This window comes from Papio anubis, chromosome 7, assembly GCF_008728515.1.
Source record: "Papio anubis isolate 15944 chromosome 7, Panubis1.0, whole genome shotgun sequence".
NCBI classification, from domain to species: Eukaryota; Metazoa; Chordata; class Mammalia; order Primates; family Cercopithecidae; genus Papio; species Papio anubis.
This window is the reverse complement of record NC_044982.1, coordinates 514,105-539,443: the sequence shown is the minus strand read 5'-3', so window position 1 is coordinate 539,443 and position 25,339 is coordinate 514,105. Positions and strand designations below refer to the sequence as shown.

The following is a 25,339-nucleotide window of genomic DNA, read 5'->3' as shown; positions in this document are numbered from 1 at the left end:
CTGCACATCGTCTTTGATGAAATGTCTGTACAAACCCTTGTCTAATTTATCCATCGGTTGTTTCCTTTTTATTCACAGTTGAGTTCTGAGGGTTCTTATTATAATTACATTGGTGGTTATATGACTTGCAAACAGTTTCTCATCTGTAACCTGGCATTCATTTTCTTATAGTCACGTGAGTAGAAAAAGTTTTTAAATTTAATGAAGTCACCTAATATCAATTTCATTTGTTGATCTTATTTTACATTTTAATTTTAAGATCATTGGGCAACTCTTACTTATTGTATATTGTGCCCATTATGTCATGTCTCATCATGCTCCCACCTTGTGCCTTCCCATCCTTCTAAGTCTCCAATGTCCATAATTTCTCTCTACATGTCCTTGTGTACACACTGTTTACCTCCCACTTGTAAGTAATAACGTGTGACATGTGACATTCTGTTTGTTAGGTAGTTCACTAATTATATTGTCCCCTAGTTTTATGCATCTTGCTGCAAAAGACACAGTTTCATTCCTTATTGTGGCTAGCTAGTATTGAATTGTGCATACATGCTATATTCTTTTATAAAATCATCTGTTGGCGGACACTCTGTTTGACACATGTGCTATTGAGAATAGTTTTATGGTAAGCATAGAAGTGTGGGTATCTTTTTGAAATAACGATTTATTTTCCTTTGGGTAGTTGCCCAGCAGTGGGACTGTTGGACCAAACGGCAGGTCTATTCCTAGTTTTCTGGGAAATCTCCACACCGTTCTCCATAGAGGTTGTCCTCGTCCACACCCTCATCAACAGTGTCTGAGAGTTGCCTTTATTTCCCATCCTCACCAACATCTGATATTTTTGAGTTTTTAATAATAGTCATTGCAGCTGGTGGAAGATGATATCTTATTGTGGTTTTAATTTGCATTTCCCTGATGGTCAGTGATGTTGAGCCTTGTTTATATATTTATTATCATTTCTATGTGTTCTTTTGAAAACGTCTACTCACGTCCTTTGCTCATTTTAGTGGGGTTATTTGGTTCTTGTTGCTGTTGTTGTTGTAGATTTGTTTGAGTTCCTTGCAAATGCTTCACATTAGTTCTCTGTCACAGGCAAAGTGTGCAAAATTTTTCTGTCATTCTGCAAATTGCCTATTCACTCTGTGGTTATGAAAAAAATTCTTTAGGTTAAGTCTCCTCTGTCCTTTTTGTGGGGTAACAGGAACCTTTCATGCTGAATTTTTGTCAGACAGGTTACAGCTTCTGCTTGCATGAACCACTAGCAGGGGACATGCCATTCATTAGTAAAGAAGAGGGAGGAAGACAAGGGTCTGAGTCAGGTGGGGATAAGAAGCCCAGGCCCGCTATCCTGGCTAACATGGTGAAACCCCATCTCTACTAAAACTACAAAAGATTAGCTGGGCGTGGTGGCAGGCGCCTGTAGTCCCAGCTACTTGGGAGGCTGAGGCAGGAGAATGGCGTGAACCCGGGAGGCGGAGCTTGCAGTGAGCCGAGAAACCACCACTGCACTCCAGCCTGGGCGACACAGTGAGACTCTGTCTCAAAAAAAAAAAAGAAAAGAGAAACCCAGGCCCTGGCAGGAAAAGGCATCTCAGCCACTCTTTCCTGTTCTGCATTAATGGGGAGGGAGCACCCCTGAGAAGCAGCCTGGGTTCCTGTACAGGAGGCGCCCTGGGCTGTGTCTCTGTGGTCTCCGTGCACAGTAATATGTGGCTGTGTCCACAGGGTCCATGTTGGTCATTGTTAGAACCACCTGGTTCTTGGAGGTGTCCTTGGAGATGGTGAGCCTGCTCTTCAGCGATGGGCTGTAGCGCTTATCATCATCCCAATAAATGTGTGCAAGCCACTCCAGGGCCTTCCCTGGGGGCTGACGGATCCAGCCCACACCCATACCACTAGTGGTGAGTGAGAACCCAGAGAAGGTGCAGGTCAGCGTGAGGGTCTGTGTGGGTTTCACCAGCGCAGGACCAGACTCCTTCAAGGTGACCTGGGACAAGACCCCTGTGGAGAAAGCATAAGAAGATGAAGCCCACAAAGAAAAGAGCAGATGTTTCCCACCCTGAAGTAGTGCTTGACCAGCACTCACAGGACGGACGGTCAGCAGCAGGAGCGCGGGATAAAAGCTGTCCATGGTGGGGGCACAGGAGTCACTGAGCTGTCCCTGTGCTCGGCTTTTCAACCCAGAGGAGGGCGGAGATTTGCATCCTCATCTGAGCCCTACTCTATGGGGTGCACTCCAGGTCTCAGGACTCCAGTAGGGGAGTGCATCTGTAGGCGCAGTGAGCCCGCTGGTGTGGACGTCCACATGTTCTCCATGGAGGACACCGTCTCATTTCAGGACCATGCCTCTCAGTCAAGGCTGTGACACTCTGCTTCCACAGACAGGATCTTCTTGATGCTTCATGCAGGGGACATGCAACCTTCTGGTTTCAGTCCTAGAGGATGAGTAGAAATCAAGAGAGTTGTTGTTCTTTCTTCCCTTCAAGAGAAAATGACGTGGGCATCTGGGAGAGCAGGGGGGCTCCCACAAGAATTCCGATCAAAATCCTCTTTGATTAGGGGAAAAGTAATTAATTTTTTTAAAAAATTTGGAGAGAATAAATAAAAAAACATTTACAAATAATTATGTAAAGAAGTGTGTGCTTATCAATGTGTCTGCACACAGCTGCATTCCTACAGGCAAGTTCCAAGAATAATCGATGTTGTCCCTGTGCCCTGTCAGCTCTGTGGAGAGAGTAGGCTGCAGCCGTGACTTCCCTTTTCTCAGCCCATGAATGAGCAGACGCTTTGGACAAGGGAACTGGAAGACTCTTGAGGGAGCAGCTGACTGACTGGTGTAGCCTTGGTCTGCACCTGCACTGGATGTGGTCTCTGCGCTCACAAGGCCGTGGACACTCATCAATGCAGGTTCAAGGAGTTAACTGCAGAGTTATATTCACTTGTGCTTTTCTTTGTAACAACAAAGCTATAGATGATATAGTGGGTGGTCTCCTTAGGGTTGGATGCTGTCAAGTCAAAGAAGACAACCCTCAATTATAGTCAAAGGTTCTCTGGCTGGTTCCTTGCCGCACCTGCTCCTAAATGGTGATCTGTCTTGACTGAGTTCTGAGCTTCTCCTGCAGGTCCTCTGCTGTCCATGCAGCCCAGATAAAGGAGGGCTTGGGGATCTGCTTCTGAGATGCCCAGTCCTACATCTCGTTCCAGGTCAGGAGCTCAGACAGTCCTGGGGGCTGAACCTTGGATGTCTCCTGTGAGACCTCACCTGTGCACTGAGCTTCCTCAAAGCAATGTGACAGGGTCAGCTTCATGGACCTTACTGAAGGTGATTTTCCACAAACATTATTGTATTTCGACTATATAATTAAGAAATCGTGTTCATCGGGGTGTAAGTGACTGACATACACACACACACACACACGCACACACAAACACACCCATAAACAGTATGGAAATTCATTTACATTTCCCAAAAACTGGACACATTTTGTATTATTCCTGATGAGTTCATACAAACCTGAGGTTTGAATCAGAAACTAAACGATAACATTTTGTATAACCAAAGTTACAAATCAATAAGATGAGAAAATGGGGTCAGAAAAATCAAGATTGAGTTATTACCTGCAGTCTAATGGTGATAAGTGACATAATGGAGCTGTGATGAAATGGGCTTCCAAGTGCTCTAATTGTTAAACTCTCGAGTACAGCTGGCCAGCAATCTCTGAGAGTGGGGAAGCTAGAGTTCGCCCACATGGCATAGCCCTCTGACTCCATAAAACTTCACTGGGCTTCTCTGTAGGCTCAGAGGTGTGCAGACCCCTACCCCAGATTCTACAGTCAGACAAATCTCTGCTTTTTCCGTAGGGACACAAGAGATAGTGTGGAAGAGGGCCAGATGTACTCTACTCAAGGTCTCTGCTCATGGAGAAAAACCACTGAATGTGGAAAATGCATGATCCCAATCCTTTGAACAATCCCTGTGAAAAACTCAACTCTGTGACAAGATGTCATGCAGAATTAAGAAATAATGCAACAGAAGTAAATGTGAAAATTACAATTGTGTGCAGGTGCACATTTTTTCATATTTTTTTCAATAAAATACAGTAAAAGCAGATGTTCTCTATAAAAATTCACAAACGGTGTGTTGACCCTGAGAATGGTGACCCTCCCTCCCGCCACAGACAGGCAGCAAAATGCAGGTGGATCAGCTTCCCAGCAGCTGCTTTCTGACATCTGTGGCATGGCGTGTGCTGAGGCCCATGTCCTGTGGTCTACTCTAATGAAAGGACTGACTCCACAGTGATTCCTAAGGAGAGCCCTCTCTTGGAGTCATAGGGATCCCTAAGAGGTAGCCCTGACGTACACGAGACTCAGTTATCTTTTGCAGCTTCCTGGCATAGCACAAAAATATAGGAACCTTCCACCCAATCCTCCCTCACTGTCTCCTTCACTCAGGGACGGGCTTCCATCATATGCCATCAGCTTCCCAGTCTCATTCCACCCCCGGTGCATTTTCACTCAAGGGGGTGAACGTACTTCTCATAACAATGCAGGGAAACGTCATTCCATCTTGGAGCTTTCTGCTTAGAACAGGAATAATTGCACAAATGTTAGGAGAAAGGGGTCCCAATTCGGGGAAAATCCACAGAGTAAAACAAGTTTATTACACAAGTAAAATAATGAGACTGGCTACTCCAGAGGCAGAGCAGCAGTGTGGGCTGCCGATTGTCAATGTTACGGTTATTTCTTCATTATATGTTAAACAATGGATGGATTATTCATGAGTCCCCCAGGCAATTCCAGAAGCTGAGTGTCCCTCCCCACACCCCCGCCGCCCACCTCGTCCTTCTTAGACCACACAGGGAAACTTCCTGATGTTGCCTGGACATTTGTAAACTGTCTTGGTGCTGGAGGGAGTGTCTTTTAGCATGTTAATGCATTATAATTAGAGCATAATGAACACTGAGGACAAACTGAGGTCACTTCAGCCACTGTCTTGGTTTTGGAGGGCTTCGGCCAGCTTCTTTACTGTAAGATTTATCAACAAGGTTTTTATGACCTGTATCTTGTGCAGACCTCCTATCTCATCCTGTGACTAACTTACTGCCTTAACTTACTAGGAATCCAGCCCGGCCGGTCTCAGTCTTATTTTCCCTAGCCCCTATTCAAGATGCAGTTGTTCCAGTTCCAAAGCCTCTGACACACAAAAAAAGTAGCAAAAGTATTTATGAGCACGATTATATTGCCAAATAAAAAATAAACTATCATAATGACAACTATCAATTTTACCTGTCATCTTGACTAGACCACAGTCTCATCTACTGAATCACACACGAGCTTAGGTGTTGCTCCCGTGGCATAACACAGGTGTTAGGAGAGCATGCCATTATGTTTTCCTCAGTCATGAAGAGTGTTCAGATATTCGAGGTGGGGCTGATTCAATCACAGCATAACAGAAGACGACGGGACACCGTGGTGGATGGCAGATGCAGGTCTTCCCAGGAATTCCAGCCTGTCTTTCCTGAGGGTCAGCAAGACCTGAGGCTGCCTAGGCAGACCCTACAATTATTGTTACCCGGAGTTCACATCCTCAGCTCTCCTCAAAGTCACGGGTGAGAGTCCAAACTCTGTGACAGTATGAGAAGCACAAGTTCAGCTCTAGTTCAGGATCACATTGGAGAAAACTAGTATTATTCCCTTCATGACTAATGTCCACTTCATTTCCCAAATGCCTCCATGCACAGAAGACAACAGAAGTGTCCAGGCAATAGTGAGTGAGAAAGTCCCCTCAGCCTACCCAGGTTCTGCAGACCCGAGGCCTGGGATTTTGACTACAGAAAACACATAGTCTGTTTTTAAGGCAGCGAAGAAGAAAGGGAACTGTGAGAATCAAGTCTACAGGAAAAGAAAATGGATTAGCAGAAAGAGAGTCAACTGAATATGTCTGAGTCAGACGGGCACAGTTTTACAAGATGAGGGGGGATAGCTGTGAAAACCAACAGGTTTTAAGGACCCCGACCCTGGGCGAGCCTCTCTCTTGGCTCCCATCAGAACTCAAAGCCTGTTCTAATCAGAGATTCCCATGGAGGTCTCTGCCCTGGGTCTGACTGGAAAACACTCTCCAGATTTCCCTGGGATTCCTCAGGACTCTTGTCCTGTTGAGCACGAAAGGATTATTTCTGCCCCCAAAGTGACACCCTGGCTTCTGTGGAGGTGAGGATGTGTCTTCCTGTTACAGAAACAAAGAAACAAAAAGGACAAAAAAAGTATTGCATTCAGAGACGTGAACTGTTAGTACAGATTGTAAATCTGGAGACGTTCCCTGGGGAAATTTGACAATGAGGCAGCCGCAGACCATGACAGGAAGCCAGGCTTTAGCAGCTCCGGCTCCCGCCCCGGAAACAGCCCCGAGCTCAGTGTCCGGGCGCCCCCTGGTGGTCACGGGGACCCCTGCAGGGAGGTTTGTGTCCCGGGCGCCCCCTGGTGGTCCCGGGGACCCCTGCAGGGAGGTTTGTGTCCCGGGCGCCCCCTGGTGGTCACGGGGACCCCTGCAGGGAGGTTTGTGTCCCGGGCGCCCCCTGGTGGTCACGGGGACCCCTGCAGGGAGGTTTGTGTCCCGGGCGCCCCCTGGTGGCCCCGCGCGCCCCTGCAGGGAGGTTTGTGTCTGGGCTCACACTGACCTCGCCTCACTGTGTCCCTAGTACAGTAATACACGGCCGTGTCCTCGGTTTTCAGGCTGCTCATCTGCAGACTGGCGATGCTTTTGGAATCATCTCTGGAGATGGTGAATCTGCCTTTCACAGACGCGGCGTATTCTGCTGTCCCACCATAAGCTTTGCTTCTAATGAAACCTACCCACTCCGGCCCCTTCCCTGGAGCCTGGCGGACCCACTGTATAGCATAGTCACTGAAGGTGAATCCAGAGGCTGCACAGGAGACTCTCAGGGACCCGCCAGGCTGGACCAAGCCTCCCCCGGACTCCACCAGCTGCACCTCACACTGGACACCTGCAAACAAAAAGACACCACCCTGGTCAGAAACTGCCACTCATATCCACAGTTAGCCTCACTCATGTCTCCTCACACTCAATTTTTCTACTTCTCCATGAATCACCTTTCAAAATAGCAACAAGGAAAACCCAGCTCAGCCCAAACTCCATGGCTGGTGGTTTGTGTTCAGTGCTGATCACCAAGTGGAAACTCCTGGGAATCCCAGGCGGGGTCTCTTCTCCCAGAGGTGCAGAGTCAGGGCTGGGCTGGTTTTCATCAGCAGAGGGAGGACGGTATTTGCATGTCTCCTACTATATAGCAAGCTCTGGGGTGGGACGCCTGAGGAGAAGGCAGTACCCGGATAATATGACTGTGCCTTGCAGGAATTTGGTGACAATGGTGGTACTTGGAAAATATGCTGTCTTATTATAAAATTATGCTGTGATAAACTCTTTGAACTGATAACCCTATTTTATTTTTACACATTTGTGTAAATTATGTTTTGTCGGAGTCAATGGTTTCTCCATGAAGTAAACCACACATGGAAAAAGGGCAAAGTATGTGTCTAAGAGCTCCTGTCTGGGATGAGTAAGCCCAGGTATCTGAGGCTGTGCTCCTCATCACTGGCCACGATTACCCCCTGAACCAACTCCAGGACACAGCTGCGGGTGCCTCGTGTGGTTGTGGAACCCACTTTCTGTAGTGAGAACATGTGTGATTTTGCTGTATTCTAGCATTCATCTAAAATATGGTGAGAACTAGGGTTAAGGCAGATAAGTTCTTAAGTATTTCTGAAATTTAATATACATTTTTCTGTCTTTCTATCATGCCTTTGTTGTCTAAATTTCCATTTGTTTGCTTGTAATAAATTTTGTAAGTTTTAGTTTACAGATAATAAACTTTCACATATTTAAATTGCACAATTGATAAATATGATGTAACCATCATTGTTATCAAGGTGGACAAGAGAATTCTCAGCATTTCCTTTTGTTCTTCTACACTGGCAAATCCTGATCTATACATTGCTGCCAAGTCATTTAGTTTATTAGAATTTATAGAAATGATATAACGCAGTATATATTCTTATTTGCTTGGCTTATTTTACTTAACATATATTATTCGATATTTTACCTTGTAGTTGGATATAGCAGACATTTATTTATTACAAATTTTGGGTAACATTCTAGCAAACAAATGTACCACAATTTGTTTTTCTATCAAGCAGCTGAACAATATTTGAATGTTTTATTATTCTGGGTCTTACTAAAAATCTGCTACTAAGCTTGGAAATGCACATAGAAAGGGAATATATTCTTATTTTTTACAACTGCATCAACAATAACATAAACATAGAAGATGGAACTTTGCAAATTTTCTTTAATGCTTTCAATAATTAATGTTTCAAAACACACAAGTGTGAAGTTCAGAGAGAAGCAAGTTCTTATAGAGAGTAACAAGAAATTTGTCAGCCTACGCAGTTTGTCAGCCTAGCTTGTCTTTCTTCACTCTCTGCTAAAATAGGCTAGAGACATTAAGATTAATACGTAACAAATTTGAAAATTAGAACAAGTCCCAAGTGAAGTCAAAGTTACTGTGTGGTTAATAATGTGGTAGACAGGAGTCATGGCTGGATACTAAAAGAGTGTTCACATCTATTTTATCTAGATTAGTAAAATATTTTGCATATCCATTAGGTAATAGTCCCACTGAGAGCCTTGATTTAACATTATTTCTTGACGAATAACACCTTGATAATAGAAGTGGTGGTTATTAACTAATAATTTATATTATTAGTACAAACTTTCATTTAGGATAAATTCCTCTATCTGATGGAAAATCAGCCCAGAAGGCAGAAGTTATTGCACTTGTTAGAGATTGTCAGTTAACTAAAGACCAGGATTAAATACAGATGTCCAACGGTAGTACAGAATTTTAAACTGTGCTGCAGGCAGAGGAGGTTGTTAAATCTTCTGGAAGCCCCATCAAAATGGACCACAAGAAAAGACACTTTTAAATAAATTCTTACATTCTAGAGACCTCACATATAAATTTGAAATGGAATGCAAGCAAAGAGAAAAAAAACTAGTATGGAAACTAGAATAATGTTATGGCGCATCATTTCTACAAATTTTCAATCTTAACCTGGTGCGTAGTATTATCTAAACGTAGACGGCATTGCCATTGTTCATATCATACAGGATCAATCCCACTCACAATATTCTTAATATGTTGAAAAAATGGCATCACTAAATTGAAAAAACATAACAACTTTAATAAAATATGGAAACTCTCTTGGCCAAGAGTTATCCCACTAGCATATGGCATCAGGGTCCCTCCCTCAGGACACAACAGTTACTACCCTATAACTCGGGAGATGGAAGATACAAACATTTAGAAATTTTACCCTCATTGCTCCCCTTCATCCTATTGCATGCATGTGTTACACAATATTGAAAGTAATTTTTGTATTATACTCACTCCAATCACCAAAAGTTTAAGGTTGCCTTTTTATGTCTTCTAACAGTATTTTGTGATCTTCAACCATGAAATTACATATGTTGGAAAAAAATCAGGAAAAATTCTGCTGTTGAAACAAATCAGAATAAATTTTATCAGGTAGTATTAACCAAAACGCTGCAGAAAAAATTAAGGCAGTCAATTCTTGGGTTGATATTTTGCAACTAAAGAATCAGTTCAGATGGAATGTGGTGGCTCATGTCTATAATTCTACCACTTTGAGCAGCAAAACCAGGGGAATCACATAAGACTAGGAGTCGAGACCAGCCGGGCAATATTGAAGACCCCATTTCTATGAAATAATTTTTTTAAACAAATCAGCTGGGTGTTATGGTGCACTCCTCTAGTCCTTGCTACTCAGGAGGCTTATAAAGAAGGATGGTGTGAGCCAGAAGTTCAAGGTTACAGTGAGCTATAGTTGACCTACTGCACTCCAACCTGTGTGACACAGTGAGAGCCTATCTCTAATTATAACAATAATAACTAAGAATTTTACACAATTGTAAGGCATCTCAAATAGAAGGTATTAAACTGAATATCTTCAGGAATCCTCTGGCACTTGTGATGTTTTGGAGCAGACAGCTCACCTAAGACACTCAGAATAAGCGGATGATTTTAGATAGTGAAAAGCCTCCACACAAGACACTGAAACAGGACTCTTGCATAATCCCCTGCCCCGTGCCTTTCACCTCTTTCTCCTCATTTTCCTCCTTTTCATTATGACTTGCTTATTCTTCTTGTTTTGCATAGACTTGGTTTTTGTCCACCCATATTGGACATTGATATACTTTTATTCATGTTTTTATAGTAGCTACATAGAATAAGTCATCAGACTATTGTTTTGATGTCTGACTGCTGATAACTAAAGGCTCATTCCTCCATCATCTCCTTTCTTTCTGACATGAGGTGAATCTAGTTAGCAATCACAGGAACTCCCTCATTTGATGCCATTTGGAGGTTCAAATCCCAGAAACTCATTTCTGTGAGACAGAACCCTCACTTTGCCTCCACCACAAAGCCCCTATAGGAACCCTGAGCTAGTCTCCTTTCTTGGTCTATTGTGCCATTTTGGACATTCCTGAGAGACCAGCACTACTCTCCGCAGACACCTCCAGAGGTAATTAACCTTTCCATATTCTTGTGGGGGAGTGTGCGGCACCCACAGATGTGACATCCACACTACATTTCAGTTGAGATCCCTTGGACTTTTTATGGTGTCAAATAGAACAAATGCTGTGAGCTTGGTGTCACGGCTTCTAACCACAGGACACACCTGTTCCCTGAACCAACTCCAGACACGCACAGCCGGACATGCCTGGTGTGGTTTGATTAACACCCATTATGTAATGAAATCATGACAATATTTTGTTGTATTCTAGTGTTTCCCTAAAGATATAGGTCGGCTTAGGGTTTATTCATGTTTATATCCAGGAGTCTTTGATTTCTTATATATATTTAATTAAATCTTTAATTATGTGTTGAGAAATTTAAAATTTCTTCAATTTGATGAGTGAAGTCCTTATGCCAATGTTCTGTGATTTTCTTTTTTTATTTCTCATATATTTTATTCATCTCTAACTTATTTTCTACCAAATTATGTGTGTTTAAATTTGGAATATTTTAATGAGGTGAAATTAGCAAATAATAGACCTCCCATAAGGTGTACAATTTGACAAATAGTGACATAACCATTACCTTTCTCAACACAGGAAAAACTCAACTACCCTCAAAATTTCCTCTTGTTTTCCTGTAATTTCTGGTTCCTACACCTTCCCTTCTCACCCCATGCCCAGAGTCTACTACTGGTTTGCTTTATGTAACTTTAGATTAGTATTAATTTTATAGAATTTATAAAAGAGGACTTGTATGTATGTACTTGTATTCATTTGTCTTATTTGACTCATCATACGTACTTGTGAATTCACCCTTGCTGTTGGGCATATCCAGCAGTACCTGATTGTAACAGTGGGTGTTTTTCCAGTGAATGAATTTACCACAGTTTGTTTATGATTAAGCTGCTGATTGATATTTGGATTGCTTTCAGTACCTGGGTATTTTTTTTAAAGTTGTTGCTATCTTAGAGAAATACACAGCTGAGAAACACAACGTTCCTATTCTTACAGCAATATGAACATCAGCTAAACCAGAAAAGCTGCACTATAATAAATTGTCTTCAATACATCGGGTAATTGAAGTTGTAGAACTTTGTGTGTGTGAGAGCTTGTGAGTGAGAGAAAACGAGGGAAGAAGTGAGAAAGAAGAGAAACAGATCCTACATAATTGACCATAATTTGTGAGGTGCTCAAATAAATACAGTGACTCAGCGTCTTCAAGGAAAAGGTCCACATGAGATGGAGAGGACGTCTCGATGCACCTACATATGGTTATATGTTCATATAAATTCCACTTTCTAATAACACAAAGAATCACATACATGAGAATAAATTGGGTGACCAGTGGTGAAATATGATGGTGATGCCAAACCCCATCTCCAGCACCTTGTCCCCCCATTGCACCTGCCTTGATGTGTCCTGAGCGCCCCCTGGTGTCCTGAGCGTCTCCTGCTGTTCCCGAGCTTCCCTGCAGGGAGGTTTGTCTGGGCTCACAATGTCTTTCCCTCGCTGTGACTTTGGCATAAAAATTCTTGCTTGTGTACTCTTTGCTCAGGGAGCTCAGCTGTAGGAAGAAACGTTTTTTGGATGTGGATCTGGAGATGGTGACTGGACTTTGAGGAGTGGGTTGGATTGTGCACTCCCTCACGACCTGTGCACCTGATTCGCTCCAGTCCCTTCCCTGGGGCGCTGATGGATCCAGCTCCAGCAGGAAGCACTGGTTGTGATGGAGAATGCAGAGATGGAACAGGTGAGGGAGAGGGTCTGTGAGGGCTTCATCAGGCCAAGAGTGCACTGAGAAACACAGTTGTTGGCATGCACAGGTTCTGAACAACACGTTGAAATTCACAAATATACATATTTTGATGAGAATGAAGAGTTCATTTTTTTTTTAAATGTCTTGGTCCACTAGAGAAAATAGTAGATTCTGAGGATAGAATTAGACAAATATATGGTCACATTTTTTTCTTCAAACTTTCAACCAAATAAGGAAGAGAAACTGCTGTCAGGATAATGGGCATTGTGTTATTAGCTCTATCTAACGTAACAGTGATTTTCAGAATAAAGTTGACATGTGACAGCCTAAAGGATGTCCTAATACTGAATCCAACATTAGACCTGAGCAGCAATCACTGGCAGTGGAGGTCTACTTACGTGAGGAAACATCTGACTCTGCAAACTTCACATGGGAATCTCTGCAGGCCCTTAGTTGTACAGGACCCTCTCCTCCCTCAGACTCAGAGTAAGGACAATGTGCTCTTTATCCGGGGGAAGCGAGGATTAGCGGGTGGAAAGAACCAAACTCACTCTAATCAATATCTCTGTACTTGGACAGAAACCAAAGTTTAAAAGAAACCATGAACTTGGGGTAAAGTAGGAAATCACAATTGTTTGCAGGCTGCCTGCTTGCTTCTCCGGTCATCTAAGAGAACCAAGTATGACCAAGTTTTCTTTTGTACATTTCCATAAACGGTGTTTCCACTCTGAGAACAGACCTCCCATACCTCCAACATCAGGGAGCACCTGGACCAGGCACCCAGCACAGCTCTCTGACATCATCACCCAGTTTTTGACAAAGAGACACCTGGAGCTCCTCCCAAACAATGACTGAGCACACAGCAGATTCCTGATGGGCAACTATGCAACAGGAAGAATGAATGGCCTAGATGGACTTACTTTGGACCACTGCGTTGTTAGGAAGCTCCATCAGACTCCCACCCTTCTCCAGCACTCGTTGTGAGATTGACATAGTGGACTGACAGTGTCTACAGCCTCACCCAGCCTCCCACACATTTTTCTGCCTCTTGCCTCTCCCTCAGACTCCACCAGCTCACCTCACACTAGACACCTACAAATATAGGGACATTTTGGTCAGAAACTGCCACACATAATCAATGTTTTTTTTCACTCATATCCACTCACACTCAATATCTCTAGTTCTCCATTATTTGCCTTTTAAAATCGCAACAGGAAAAACCCAGCTCAGCTCTAACTCTGTGGTGAGCCATGTGTGTTCAGAGCTGATCATCAAATCAAAACTACGGGTAATTCTGGACTGGGGCTCTTCTCCCAGAGCTGTAGGGTCAGGGCTGGGATGGTTTTCATCAGGAGAGGGAGGGCCCTATTTTCATGGCTCCTCCTTTGTAGCAAATGCTGAGGTGGGAATCCTGAAGAGAGTCCAGAGCAGATACGAGACTCCTGGAGGGGTTTAGCGGTGATGGCAGCATTTGGGAAAATATAATTTCTTATTATGTGATTTTCCCATTAAAATTACTAAGCACATATTCTTTTGTTTCTATTTTATGTATTTGTAAAAATAGAAATATAACTGTATTAACAAACTTTAAGAAATATGAAGGGATAAATAGAAAACAATAAAAGAGAGGAGACTTCAATACCTCATCCTCAATCATGTATATAATGTCCACAAAAAAATTCTTAGGAAGCCACTGGACTTAGACACCACTGTTGGACAAACTCACCTAATAGACATTCCAACCAAGTGCGCGTAATATGCAGCTTCCCATGCACGCAACAGATACTCTTCATGATAGGTTATATGTTAGAGAAAAAATGACTCTCAGCATTTAAAAAAGTCATGCCAACCGTTCTCTAACTTTTTCAAAAATTCATGAGGTGCCAACCTTCTAAACTCTTTCTAAAAGGCTACAATTACCATATTACCAGTAATAGACAAAGGCAAAAGAAGAAAATTCAACCTCAGACAAATATTCTTAATATATACAAACAAACTACTCCCAAATAATAGTCAAGTAAGCTCTGCAAGATTTTGAAAGGATCATATATCATGACAAACTCGAATTTATTTTTGAGATGCACGGGTAATTCAATATCCTCAAATCAATAAATGTGGTGTGCTAACATAAGAGAATAAAGAAAAAAATGCCATTAACTTCTCACCAGACACAGAAATAACATTTAAAAATACAAGATTTTATAATAAAAACTCTAAAATGTACGATCAGAAGAATATAACCTGTACATAATAAAAGTCATTATGAAAAGTCATACATATTATCATACTTAATAGTGAAAGGTTAAAATATTTTGCTATAATATCTGTAACACGATAAGAATAAACTTGAAGGCATTTTACTTCCAGATTTCAAAAGTAATTACAAAAGAAGAGCAATAAATAAATATACAGTGAGAACTCAGAAATAACCTGATGTATCGATGGCAAACTGATTTTCAGCACGAGAACCAACAATATACGATCAATAAATCAAAGTCTCTCCCTGAGAGGGTGTTGGAAAAACTGGACTTACACATGCAAAGAATTAACAATTTTATGTTAGAATAAACACAAAAGTTAACTCCAAATGGGCAAAATAGTTAAATGTATGGCCTGAAATTGTAAAAATTTTCCCCACCCAAAAATAATATTCTTAACGATTTCCTATATTTCACATTATAGGCACAGACAACAAAAGCAGAACTGAACAAGTGGAACTCCATCGAAAAAAAATCATTCTGCACAGCATGGAAAAAATTCCAACCTACAGAATGGGAGACTATAATGGTAGCCGCACATCTGAGAAAGTGGTAATATCCCAAATATACATGCATCTTCTACAACTCATTAGCAAAATCATAATTGTCTAAATGTAAAGTTGTCAGTATTTCACCTTGAAACAATTAGGAACATAGATCTCATGTTAAATGTTCTTTTCTATGGGTAATCGTAAGTTTCACGGTATACATTGTTAGGGTAGATTTTGTAGTTATTCAATCCAACACTAATATAGGTGGTACTGGTGAATGTACTTAATAGATGTTATTAAAACCATCATCGGCCCATCGTGGTGTTTCACAACTGTAATCCTAGCACTTCGGGAGGCCCAGGCAGGTGGATCACCTGAGGTCAGTGGTTGGAGACCAACCTGATCATCGTGGAGAAACCTCACCTCTACTAAAAATACAAAGTAGCTGGGAGTGGTGGCACATGCCTGCAATGCCAGCTGCTCGGGAGGCTAAGGTAGGAGAACTGCTTGAAACCAGGAGGCAGAAGTGGCAGTGAGCTGAGATCGTGCCACTGAACTCCAGCCTGGGCGACAGTGTGAGACTCTGTCTCAAAATAAATCAATAAATACATAAAATAAAATAAAAATAAAAGCTGTCATCAGCTGAGTCTAGGTTGTGTAGACTGTCATTGATAAAAATGGGTGGGTCTGATTCCATCGGAGCAGAACTGGAGAAAGTGAAATTCCGCGGTGATTCAGCAGCTTCACCTCTCTCTGGAACTTCCAACCTGCACTTACTGACGGACGATCTTATGGACACTGGATATTCCTAGACATCTCCAAAAATTTTCAACCTTTATTCTCACAGAAAAGTGGCGTGTTCATCTGTAGTGTGTCAACCCTAAATAACGGACAGAGAGAGACCCTAAAATAGAATAATACTTATTCTAGGACGTGTATTACAATGGAAATATGTATGGGTGCCTTCAGGTTGGTAATGGAAGATGAAGAATGAGGAAAAAATGTGGAGGGTTACACAAGCCGTTTGGAGATAATTATCCTGGGCCAGAAGAATCAGTAACAAGGGTGACATCGGTGTGAGGCTGAACAAGCAGTTGCTGGGCAGATATACTTGGAGAAGTAACTCTTAAGGTTGTGGTTGCCTTTGTGCAAGGTTGTGGTTGTGCAGAGTCTCTTTACGATAGTTCTGTTACCAGGGACAGAACCCTCCTTTGTGACCTTACCCAGCTTCATTTATTAGAGGTTTTTGGTTTTGCTTTTGTTTTGTTTTTGTTTTTGTTTTTGTTTTTGGGGATGGAGTCTCGCTCTGTGGCCCAGGCTGGAGTGAGGGGTGCAATCTCCGCTCACTGCAAGCTCCGCCTCCCGGGTTCACACCATTTTCCTGCCTCAGCCTCCCAAGTAGCTGGGACCACAGGCGCCGCCACCTCGCCCGGCTAATTTTTTGTATTTTTAGTAGAGACGGGGTTTCACCGTGTTAGCCGGGATGGTCTCGATCTCCTGACCTCGTGATCCACCCCCCTCGGCCTCCCAAAGTGCTGGGATTACAGGCCTGAGCCACCGCGCCCGGTCAGATTTACTAGGGTTTTAACACAAGTGGCTCCATCTTGATTCTGATAAATTTCACAGGCTCTTTCTAACACTTCTGAAGCAGATGACTCTGACAGTGTGCACTGTTAATTCAACATCCACATCCCATTTGGATCAAATAAGTTTACCCCCTTCACTATTAATGGCCAATTGCATTCCCGGATGAGTCTACACACAACACAGTGGAGGGTCCTGAGCAGATGGGGAGGGAAGGAAGTCCCAGCAGCCTCTCCCACGTGGCTGCAGGGGCCACAGCCTGAGCCCCACCTGAGCTCCAAGAAAATGCCTTGAGCCCTGGAATGTAGACCAAGGCGACCATTTCTTTTTCAGGAAGAAGGAAAAGCATGTAAAAAAGGAAGAGCAAACACTACAAAGAAAGAACATGGAGTGGGAGCAAAGGAGCACCAGGTCAGTGCTGATGCTGATTTGCTTTAGTGTCAGGAGAAGGGTCAGACGCGAACCCTGTGAGCTTCCACATGACACTGACACTGGCCCAGGCTCTCTATTGGCTGTGATCAGAATCCCTAAAGACTGTTCCAGTCCTGGAATCTCCCTGAAGTTTCTGTCCCGCGTCTGATTGGAGAAGACTCACCAGGCACCCGTGAGCTTCCTCAGGACTCTGATCCTGGTGACCATGGTTGAGAACTTCTCATCTTTGTAAGCTCAGTCTGCATTTGATGCATGGGAGATTATGTCCTCATACGGAAACGACCTTCGAAAACTATGTAGAGATGACATTAGGAAGCACAGAATTATAAACTTAGAGAGGTTCACTGGAGAAACTGTCAGAGGACGATGAAGTCCCACATCCTGACAGGAAATCAGCCTCCATCTGCACCTGCCTCTGGGGTTGACTCTAATCAGTGGGTCCCGAGCGCCCCCCGCAGCTGATTTCCCCTGAGCGTTCCTGCAGGGAGGTTTGTGTCCGGGCTCACACTGACTTCTCCTCACTGTCTCTCACGTGGCCGTGTCCTTGGCTCTCAGGCGGTTCATTTGCAGATACAGCGTGTTCTTGGCGCTGTCTCTGGAGATGGTGAATCAGCAGTTGACAGAGTCTGGGTAGCATCTGTTACTACCAGTAGGATTACTAATACCTGAGACCCACTCCAGCCCCTCCCTGGAGCCTGGCAGACCCAGCTCCTGTAGTCACTTGTCACTGAGAGACCCGGGGATACGCAGGGAGTGGAGAGGAGTTTGGGGGATACTATCCATGAAAGAACCGATCCAACCTCGTCGACGTCCCCATGGAAGGAGGGCTTAAATGTTTGTTCACAGAGAATGGTGGCTTCTGTCAGGATTCTCACGGCTTTCAGAAATAATTTCTAATAAGAAATGTCATACTTTGTTTGGAATTGATTTACTTTTTATAATTTATTTTCCTCCTCTAGGCAGCACCACAGAAGAATGTTCTCAGAATCCTTCCTGATCCTCTGAGTTCCTGGTGCAGCTCCTGGAGGAAAAGCCTGCGTGGGGAGGGAGCCCTCCTCGTGTGCAGCCCTGAGGCTGTCCCGTGACCTCACCCGCCACTGTCCTCCAGTCACTTCCTGAACAATTATGAGACAACCTTCTGGAAACATGTGGTATTTGGCAGTGTCTTTCTCAGGTAAGAAAACACTTCCGTTCTGTTTATCCCTGCAGGCCCCTGTCCCTTCCTGGAGCACGGGCTGCAGTTGAGTGTGTGGCGGTGGATACTTGGTGGGAGGAGGTTTATGTGCATCTTTTAATCTTCCAGGGTGCACCTGTCACGGGGTTGACACTGACAAGCACGCGATGGGCTTGCTAAGCTGGAGGATGACAGGCGTTTTTGTGACCTGTGACGCCCGTGAGGCTCTCCCGCTGCAAGACCGATCAGGCTCAGGCCTCTGGCTAAAGTGCAGCCAGCAAAGGATACAGTGCCCGACCCTGAGAGCTCCTTCCAGGTGCCCAACCACTTTGTAAAGGAAGCTTTTTCCTGCCTGGATCCTACAGATGTTTCTGCATTTTTTGCACAAAGGCCTTTGATCCAGAAACACCCCCCAAGAGCTTATAATGTTTTGAATCCAACTGTAGGGCTTTATTCACGAAGGCCCTCATGACCCAAGTCTCCACTTCTCATTAAAGGACATTAATTATGGGATTCACCAGAAGCTGCTGGCTTTCCGAGGCACAGACCTGCCTCTACACCAGTGTCCCCAACCTTTTTGGCACCAGGGAACACTTTGGTGGAAGAGAATTTTTCCATGGATGACGGCGGCCGGTGGTTTTGGGATAAACCTGCTCCACCTGCAATCATCAGGCATTAGATTCTCATAGGGAGCGCTCAGCCTAGATCCCTCTCATGCACAGTTCACAATAGAATTCGATGAGTGCAGCAAACCAACATAGCACATGCATACCTGTGTAACACACCTGTACGTTATGCCCATGTACCCTACAACTTAAAGTATATACATCCATATATATACACACATATATCAAGAATTTGGCTCGTAGGAGAATCTAATGCACAGCTGATCCAACAGAAGGCGGAGCTCGGGCAGCAATGTTCGCCCACCCACACTCATCTCCAGCTGTGTGGCCCGGTTCCTAACACACTACACACCTTAATGGGTCAACAGAGTGGGGACTGGGGACCCCTGCTGTAAATACCCAGAAACCTTACCCTTGGGGAAGGGACACATAAAACCAGGAGAAAGAGGGGCACCAAGTCAATGTATATTTTATGGATCCTTGAGGAAAGAGTGCAAAGAGGAACAGCCCCACCCACTTTCTCTCGACCTGGCATCGTTCCCAGTGACCCACCTGAACCTGGGGTGCTTCAAGATAGTTGAGGCTTGTTACACTGGGGACCACCACAAAAGGAAACCACCAATGTGTCTGTGGAGGTTCATCGCTGTGACTGATTTGTGACTCTGGTGCACACTGTTGATAGCAGAGAAGCTCGAGCACGACGTGGGGGCAGGAGTACACGAGAACTCTGTTTTTCCTACTCAAATTTGCTGTGTTCCTACAACTCCTTCAAAATAAGTTCAATGTAAAAGGAGGGGCAAAGATATTTTCGAAGAAATTTCGGCCACTTCTTGGAAATTATATTTAGTCTGACCGTGTGATCAAGCAATCCTGTTCCTAATGGTTTACCCACCCGGTTTTAAAATGTATGTCCCCATAAAGCCTCCATGGGAATGTTTGCATCGGCTTGATTGATGGCTGCCTTTCCCACTCTATGAGTGTTACTTATAGGTGACAGTTGAAAATACTATTTCCTATATAATGACAGTGTATACATCTTTCCATTGCTTGTTTTACTCAGTTACTTCACCCATTTTCTAAACATGTTTAAACCTCATAAATGCCATCAACTTCTCAGCCCCAGCACAGCTGCCTCCTCCCTCAGGGTTTCTGACACTCTCAGGATGTGGGTTTTCACACTGTGTCTCTCGCACAGTAATACTCGGCCGTGTCCTCAGATCTCCGGCTGCTCAGCTCCATGTAGGCTGTGTCTGTAGACGTGTCCGCGGTCATGGTGACTCTGCCCTGGAACTTCTCTGCGTAGTATCTGCTTCACCATCTTCAGGATCAACACCTCCCATCCACTCAAGCCCTTTTCCAGGGGCCTGTCGCACCCAGTGCATGGATAATTTGGTGAAGGTGTATCCGGAAACCTTGCAGGAGACCTTCACTGAGGCCCCAGGCTTCTTCACCTCAGCCCGAGACTGCACCAGCTGGACCTCGGAGTGGGCGCCTGTGGAGAGGACAGAGGAGTGAATGAGACACCACTTCACTGGACCCAGTCCCCTCATCAGCCCTGGAACTGAGGTTTCTCTCACCTGTAGCTGCTGCCACCAAGAGGAGGAGCCTCCATGTCCAGTCCATGGTGAGGTGCTGTGCTCTGGGGGCGTCTGTAGGGGAGGGATGTGGTTGTTGTGTGATGCTCTCTGGGCAGGGACAGATCTGTATTTACTTTGGTAGACACCAGTGCATTTGCATATTCATGAGGCAGGTATTTCATAGCTCAGGCCACCCCATCCTGAGGAAGAAGATAGGTGACACGTGGACCACGCCACAGCGGGATACAGAGCTCCATGCCATGATCATTGGTGAATGATATTTGTTCTCTGACATGCCCAGAAGTCCATGAAGACAGAACTCCTCTCACAGAAACCCAGAATCTCACAGGACATGGTCCTCACTGTGATTCCCTGTTCATATGACTCACTGTCAAGGTGAACTTTCCTGAGCATTGCCCTCCGCACAACCAACTTCTGGGATGAGTGTGTCTCCCGATAGTAACACCCACTGAGTTAATAAAACCACCCCTCAATTCCGGACTATCAATACAATGGAAAGACCTAGACATTTCTTCTGTTAAATCAGGTGTGCATTAAATTATTGAAGTAGGTATAGACTACGTATACAAGAGAATACTTGCATATGTACACATCAGTACTTGCTAAATATTTATTTATTTAGGCACATCAGTACTTGCTAAATTCTTATTTAAATGTTAGGTCATTATTGCTTTGAAATAAGGAACACTCATTTCCTGAGAGAAAACCCTGCCCCAGCCTCCTGTGCACCTGCTCCACAGTTGGATCCTGTGCTGCGTGCTCCCAGAGCGCCCCCTGCAGCTCAGCCCCTGTCCTGCAGGAAAATTCCTGCCTGGGAACTTTTTCCTCCTATCACAGAACTTTTTCCTACCAGAATCTCAAGCCCAGTAGGAAGTGGTTATGCCCTGGCTCAGAATGCTCTTTCAGTGACAGCAATAGCTTCTCCCACCACCTCTTACAACAGAAAATAGGCCTTAGAAAACCCAACATAATCTACAGGGAGACCTCAGCACAGCAAGCAAGGAATCACTAAAGCCACCAGGGAGCCCCTTCCCTGGAGCTCCAGATGCACTGATACGGTCCAGACACATGAGAAGTCGTGGAACTGATGACAAATTTGGGGCAGCCTGTTTTTTATGATTCTCTGGTTGAAGATTACGTCAGATTATTACTTTACACACAGACCCTATATCTCAAAGTCCCCCACCACACACACACACACAGACACACACACACACACAGACACAGACACACATACACACAGTGGCATATTTGCACAGTAACGAGCCTCAAATTTGCCCTGCTTCCTAGTGTCTTGCCAAAGAGAAGTGCTTCCAGCTCTGACCCTAGTCCTGTTATGTTTGTTGTTGTTGCTGTTGTTTTTGTTTTATTGTTTTTTTTTTTTAAACAGAGCTAAAACAAGCTCAGTACTACCAGAGATTGGGAATGTGTCTTCTCCTTGTTTTTGCCCATTCTCACCTGGGAACCCTGCAGATGCCCCACGAGATGCAGATCTAGGGCCACTGAGGGAGAGGGTCGTGACCTTGGTCCTGAAGCTGCTGGTCTCAGAGGCTTTAAATCGCTTCACTCTCCTTGACTTGTTCTCTCCCACTGTCTTTGGTTTCCCTAAGTTCTAGTCCTTGGACAGAGTCTGTGCATTGCCACACTTTTCTCTCTAATCCAGATTAATCATGTTGTTGAGGAGGTGATTATTGGGTAGGGGAGCAGTATATATTCTTGAAATTGAATTCCAATGGTTTCTTGCTGTTCTTTCTCCAAGTTTCACCATTTACAAGCAGTCTCCAGTGGTACAGCAGATTTTCCTCCATCCTGTACTCCCACTCCTGGATGCAGCATCCACAGATAATTTTCTTGAGTCTTATCCCAGTTGTTTTATTAATTGTACCCCATTTCCATGACACAGGAAGGCTCAGATGAAGCTGTCTGGGACGGAAATTAATCCCTTCCCCTCACATAGAATAAAGATCTTGAAAAGTATTTTTTCTCTGTAGAATCTGTCTAGAGGAAGATCTCAGCATATTTGTCAGAGAATAGTTCTCCTGATGACAGAGCCATGAGACAATTTATTTGGATTGTCATCTTGAGGACCCAGACGTTTCTGGAGGGAATTCCATAACAGTGTGGGGTGTGTGGTCCCCAGGAGATCTTACCCTAACCCTGTCCACATCTGTCCTCCAGACATTTATGAAATTACCATGGAACTATTCCCACCAGTTTGTGCTGCTAACCAAAGAATCACCCAATTTATAAATTTAGAAAGGAGACTTTATTTCTGATAAAGGGTTGAAGCTGCAGGGCAGCCATCTTAACAGGTTGAGAAGCAAAGCCTCCCACAGAGACTGTGAGCAGACACTTCAAGATAGGGAGAGATGAGAAATGAATTCAAACAAATGGATTGGCCAAGTGTACACACTCAGCAGGCTATAGAAGGAGCTATGGATATTCACATGATGTGCAGGCTCCATATGTAATAAGCAAACACACATGTTACATGCATTTCAGGTTTGCGTTGGGGTGAAGACTTAAGAACTAAATGAATTGCAGTTGGGCCCTGCACATCAAAAGGGCTTTGTGCAGGGACAGAAAGACACACAGTGCACAGCCTCCAGAAATTGGCCTGGACAAGTCCATGGTCAGTGGTTTCTTCTCAGAGAAAGTTACAGAAATCAGTCTCTTGTCCAATCAATGCTCTATTTATGGCTGTGGAACAGGGGCACAGCTACCCGATGCCTGGAGTTCCATGAGCTGCAAATGTTTTAATATTGCTTGTCTCAGGACCAATGCTCGTTTAACTGTTACAGAAACAGAAAAACCCCTGTGGAGGTTACAAGCAACATTTTTCTATTTTTAACTGTAGGGATGAGGACTTAATCCTTGCCCGGTGTGACCTAGGGTCTGTTTACAATTTGGTATGTTATTGCCACAGAAAGTTTGTTCCATCAGACTGGTGATCACTATTGTAATGTCTTTCTAGCTTTGTGGTCCAGGTTTTCCCTGCAATTTCATTTCTTCAACTCATATAAGAAATCATTGACAATCAATTTTCCAGGCTTATATTATTGTAAGAATGTGGTGATGATTACATGTTTTACATATATTAAAGCAGAAAATCCAGAAGTAAAGCTTCTCGTGACATCACCAGTGACCCGACAGAAGCAGCAGGAATCTCATCTCATTAAGTGTAAGTGGCACCACACACGTAGCTGAACGTGCAGGGACACAGAATACCCACAGCACAGGACACATATGATAAGTTTTCACGATTCTGGGGCTCTGATCTGGAATCTGGAATTCACATGGCACTACAGGGATGAACCTGGTTAACTTCTCAAGTGGCATACTGTGTTTTGGAAGCTTATTTCCACTCCTGCAGTGGATTCAGTAGCTGTAACCTGGGTCGGCACCCCTGAAACAGAAACTCTCATTAATTAAACACAGGACCCACCAATAAGAAAGCTGTCCCCAGGGAAGGTGCAGAGCAGGGACCTCTGTGTTTGGGAACCTGCGGCTGTACAGGGAGGGTCAGAGTAGACTCCATTTTCTCCTCCCCAAGCTGGCTGCACCGGAGCTTTTATATCAAAAGTATAAAATACGTGATAGTTATAGGGAAATGCAATACAAAGAGGAAGGAATGAGGAAACCGACATGAAATTAAAATAAAACTAATACATTAAATAAATGTAAAACTCTATAAGAGATTATTATGGAAAAGACAACAAACAAATATTAAAAACCTATGTGTGTATGTGTGTGAGGTAATATTCTTGTAAACTGAATCATAATTTATGTATAAAGTTATTCAAATTGATACAGAATATTCGCATTTGATTCCCAAAAAGATGGAGAAGGATCTGGCACCAGGACTCCAGGGCCATGCTAGTGATTTCCCCTCCTATACCCTGAGGACACGGTGCTTCCAACTCTGAGGATCAGGCTGCTGAAATTGACTGTGTGAGAAGAGAAAGTGGGATTTTCTGTGGGAAAAGACTGGTGTGAACACAATTTCGGGCAAATAAATTCATTATATTCAAGGACACACTTCCATCATGTTGACAGTGTGTGGATTTTGGACATTAACATTATTATTATCAATATTGTTGGGATGTTCCCTGGAAAATGATCAATTATTACAGAATCAACTTGAGTCGTTTTCATTTCAGTTTTTTCACACTTCCAGCTAAATTCACCAAGTTTACTGTGTTAGAGTTTCTGGGTGTTCAGGGCATGGGGTCACCAAACAAAGTGGAAGGTCTCCGATGGGTTTATTATGGTTCAGCTAAAGGAGGACCCAGGATTTGTCCAGAAGCTCCTCCTTGTCTAGTCCACATCTACTCCTCAGTGAGCCCCTTCCTACCTGAGTCCTGAGTATCTCTGTGGTCCTTGTCAATGCACATCTGGGGGCATCTGTTTCCCTAGGTGTGCATCCAGAGCAGAGGTGCTGCTGTCCCTAAGGCTTGAGAGGGAGCTGGGCCTCTATCGACCCAGGAGGCCCCACCCTGAGCACTGGGATTCCTCCCACAAGGAGACAGAGTCAGCTGAGTGCCCCCCACTTCACAGAACTAGTAGGAGGCAATTTTAGTCAAATTCTAACACACTTTGACTATGCAATCCAGCAATCATGCTTTTAAGTGTTTATCTAACTGACTTTAAAAGTATGTCCACAAAGAAAAGCATACATGAATAATTACAATAGCTTCATTTATATTTTCCCAAAACTATAAACCTTCAAAAAGTTCATGTCTGTAGGTGAATAAACAATCTGGTACATTCACTTAATGGAATAATTTTGCCGTCATAAAGAACAG

The 25,339-nt window shown here is 43.9% G+C and overlaps 3 long non-coding RNA genes and 3 gene segments (V, D, J or C); 2 read left to right on the top strand and 4 right to left on the bottom strand.

Annotated features, from left to right (window-relative positions):
- Window positions 1-1,600: 1,600 nt before the first annotated feature.
- On the bottom strand, window positions 1,601-2,131 carry LOC116275672. The segment is given in 1 exon segment: window positions 1,601-2,131. A coding segment is annotated over 1 exon segment (516 nt).
- Window positions 2,132-2,495: 364 nt separating this feature from the next.
- On the top strand, window positions 2,496-4,121 carry LOC116275929. Its single transcript, XR_004185371.1, has 2 exons — window positions 2,496-3,322; window positions 3,862-4,121. It is a non-coding gene; the product is annotated as an uncharacterized LOC116275929 (long non-coding RNA).
- A 2,162-nt stretch (window positions 4,122-6,283) lies between these two features.
- LOC101005158 lies at window positions 6,284-9,458 on the bottom strand. The segment is given in 2 exon segments: window positions 6,284-7,004; window positions 7,111-9,458. Coding segments are annotated over 2 exon segments (468 nt in total).
- A 3,050-nt stretch (window positions 9,459-12,508) lies between these two features.
- Window positions 12,509-17,561, bottom strand: LOC116275927. Its single transcript, XR_004185369.1, has 2 exons — window positions 17,300-17,561; window positions 12,509-12,542 (listed from the first exon to the last, which is right to left on the bottom strand). It is a non-coding gene; the product is annotated as an uncharacterized LOC116275927 (long non-coding RNA).
- A 2,408-nt stretch (window positions 17,562-19,969) lies between these two features.
- On the bottom strand, window positions 19,970-20,692 carry LOC101011318. The segment is given in 2 exon segments: window positions 19,970-20,428; window positions 20,514-20,692. Coding segments are annotated over 2 exon segments (365 nt in total).
- Window positions 20,428-21,103, top strand: LOC110743849. The gene is made up of 2 exons (XR_002523583.2): window positions 20,428-20,560; window positions 20,687-21,103. It is a non-coding gene; the product is annotated as an uncharacterized LOC110743849 (long non-coding RNA).
- Window positions 21,104-25,339: the final 4,236 nt, after the last annotated feature.